At 66.1% G+C, this 2260-nt stretch overlaps 2 protein-coding genes across 2 annotated transcripts in view; one reads left to right on the top strand and one right to left on the bottom strand.

Annotated features, from left to right (window-relative positions):
- The first annotated feature begins 6 nt into the window (after positions 1–6).
- On the top strand, positions 7–2026 carry TIMM13 (translocase of inner mitochondrial membrane 13). Its single transcript, XM_006904074.3, has 3 exons — positions 7–230; positions 319–387; positions 568–2026. Exons 1-3 carry the CDS (start codon positions 111–113, stop codon positions 664–666), a joined length of 288 nt encoding a protein of 95 aa, XP_006904136.1. The 5' UTR covers positions 7–110; the 3' UTR covers positions 667–2026.
- The window catches only part of TMPRSS9 (transmembrane serine protease 9), a 20546-nt gene continuing 19774 nt past the window's right edge, over positions 1489–2260 (bottom strand). The window contains exons 16-17 of the mRNA XM_025042949.1: positions 2157–2260; positions 1489–1673 (exon numbers count right to left, since the gene is read on the bottom strand). Of these exons, the coding sequence (XP_024898717.1) occupies positions 1512–1673; positions 2157–2260 (266 nt within the window). The 3' untranslated portion in view covers positions 1489–1511. The remainder of the gene's footprint in view (positions 1674–2156) is intronic.

The following is a 2260-nucleotide window of genomic DNA, read 5'->3' as shown; positions in this document are numbered from 1 at the left end:
CCGCCCCCGGCGCGCCCGGACTCCATTTGCCGTGGAGCCGTTGGAGGCCGGCTTCCGGCGCAGGTACGGGTCGGCGCACGCGGCCGCTGTCCGGTTGACTTTGCAGAGCCATGGAGGGCGGCTTCGGCTCGGATTTCGGGGGCTCCAGTGGCGGCAAGCTGGACCCGGGGCTCATCATGGAGCAGGTGAAGGTGCAGATCGCCGTGGCCAACGCACAGGAGCTCCTGCAGGTCCGGGGCCGGGCCGGGGGTGGGGGCCGAGGGCGGCGGGGTTCGCCGGGGTCGGGCGTCGCGGCTGAGGGCTCGCGTTTCCCCACAGAGAATGACGGATAAGTGCTTCCGGAAGTGCATCGGGAAGCCGGGGGGCTCCCTGGACAATTCGGAGCAGGTGAGACCTGCGCGGTTGGCGGGCGTCGCGGGCCGGGACCCGGCGAAGGGCGTCTGCGCGTGCGCGGACTAACGGGGCGATGTGATGGGGCCGCTGCGCGTGCACAGTCGGCTGTCCCGGGTAGGGGGCGTCGGTCGTGGGGAAAGCCCGAACTGAGCCGGGCGCCCTTCCCGCTTCCAGAAGTGCATCGCCATGTGCATGGACCGGTACATGGACGCCTGGAACACCGTGTCCCGCGCCTACAACTCGCGACTGCAGCGGGAACGAGCCAACATGTGACCGGGACGCGCCGCCCCCGGCCCTGCCCCATTTCCATAAATGCGCTTTGTGAGGCGGGGGCCGGCGTGAGCGTACTGCCAACCCTTCGTTTATGAGGATGAGACTGGTGCTGGGACACTTGGGACTCTGCCGACGCCCAACCCACCTCCCTACCGCCAGCAAGTGTAGCTGGGGACTTGGGGGGCTCTGGACCTTCCCAAAGTGCTGGCAGCGCGGTGGCACCTCCTCTGATGTGACCCGCTCAACCTCATGCCCAGGGCATAGAACCCTCATGGGGGCCTGGAGGCCTGTCGTCAGACCGCACCTGAGTTGTGACCTGGGAGTGGGCCCACAAATAAATTGCTGAGGGGGGCGGAGAGAGCCCTGTGCATCTTCCCTGCAGGCGCCTCTGTGGGAGAAGGAGTCCCTGCTACCTGGGTCCCCTACCCAGACTGAGCCTCAGTCTCCGCCCCGCCCCCCCCTTTCTCCTCTGTGCTGCTGGGTGTTTTGGACGACTGGGACTGCGTTCACACAAAAGGGAGCCTTGAACACGAGGCTGAACCCCCAGCCCCAAAGGTGGGGTTTGGGGGAAGTGGCCCTCCCTGAGCCCTTGCTCACCTCCCACACCCTCCCCCACTTCTGGGCCCTGGTGATCTCCAGGTGAGTGGTCTTCGCTGTGACATGGAGGTGGTGAACCAACAAGCTCGGAACAAAGGGCTCTTTATTGGAGTGAAATATGCGGTAAAACTGCACCCTGCCACCTGCTGGCCCACCACCCGCCACCTGGACTCCCCTTGGGCTGGGTGGCCGGCCTGCATGCCTCTTGCCTTCACGTCGCCTCCCAGGCCTGGGCAGCCACTGTGCAGTCACTCCTGGATGTTCTGCCCGATCCAACCTCTCACAGCTGCCACCCGGGTGTAGACGCCCGGGAAGTGGGGCCGCCCGCAGCCGTAGCCCCAGCTGGTGACCCCGGTTAGCACCCACCGACCAGATGGCTCCCGGCATGCCAGGGGTCCCCCGGCGTCACCCTGAGCGGAGGAGGGGAAAGGTGCTCAGAGCAAGCCAGTGCTGCCACAGCTCTGACAGCCCTGGGGCCAAGGGCGGACTGGCCTAACCCTGGGTGGCTGGTCACGGGTGTCACGTGGGTTCCCTGTGTGACCCCAGGTAAGTGGCTACCCCTGTAAACCTCACTTTTATTATCTGAGAAATGGGTTCAGTGTCAGGAGGGGCTGTTTCATCTGGGTGGCAGGTATTTTTGGTTCCCTAGCAGAACTGGGCCTCACTGCAGCCTGTGCGGGTCCCAACGCCGCAGGGCCCAGGGGAGGAGGGGGGACGACAGGCTCGTAACCGATGCCCAATAAACGGTCGAGTGAAACTTCGAGGCGGAGAAGGTGCCGTGTCTGATCCACTTGAGTTGTGCACGGGAAAGGGGCCTGGCCGGTGGGCCTGAGTGCCTTGTTCCCGGGACGATTGGGCCCCCGGCCCCGGTGTCAACCACAGAGTGCGCTCACCGAGCAGCTGTCCACGCCGCCGTGCGGGGAGCCGGCGCACAGCATGCGGCTGCTGATCTGCACCGGGTAGTAGCGGCGGCAGGCCTGCTCGCCCAGGAGGCGGA

The sequence above is a fragment of the Pteropus alecto genome, unplaced genomic scaffold, assembly GCF_000325575.1.
Source record: "Pteropus alecto unplaced genomic scaffold, ASM32557v1 scaffold30, whole genome shotgun sequence".
Taxonomy (NCBI): domain Eukaryota; kingdom Metazoa; phylum Chordata; class Mammalia; order Chiroptera; family Pteropodidae; genus Pteropus; species Pteropus alecto.
Note: the sequence above shows the minus strand (reverse complement) of the source record. Positions and strands in the feature narration are given on the sequence as shown.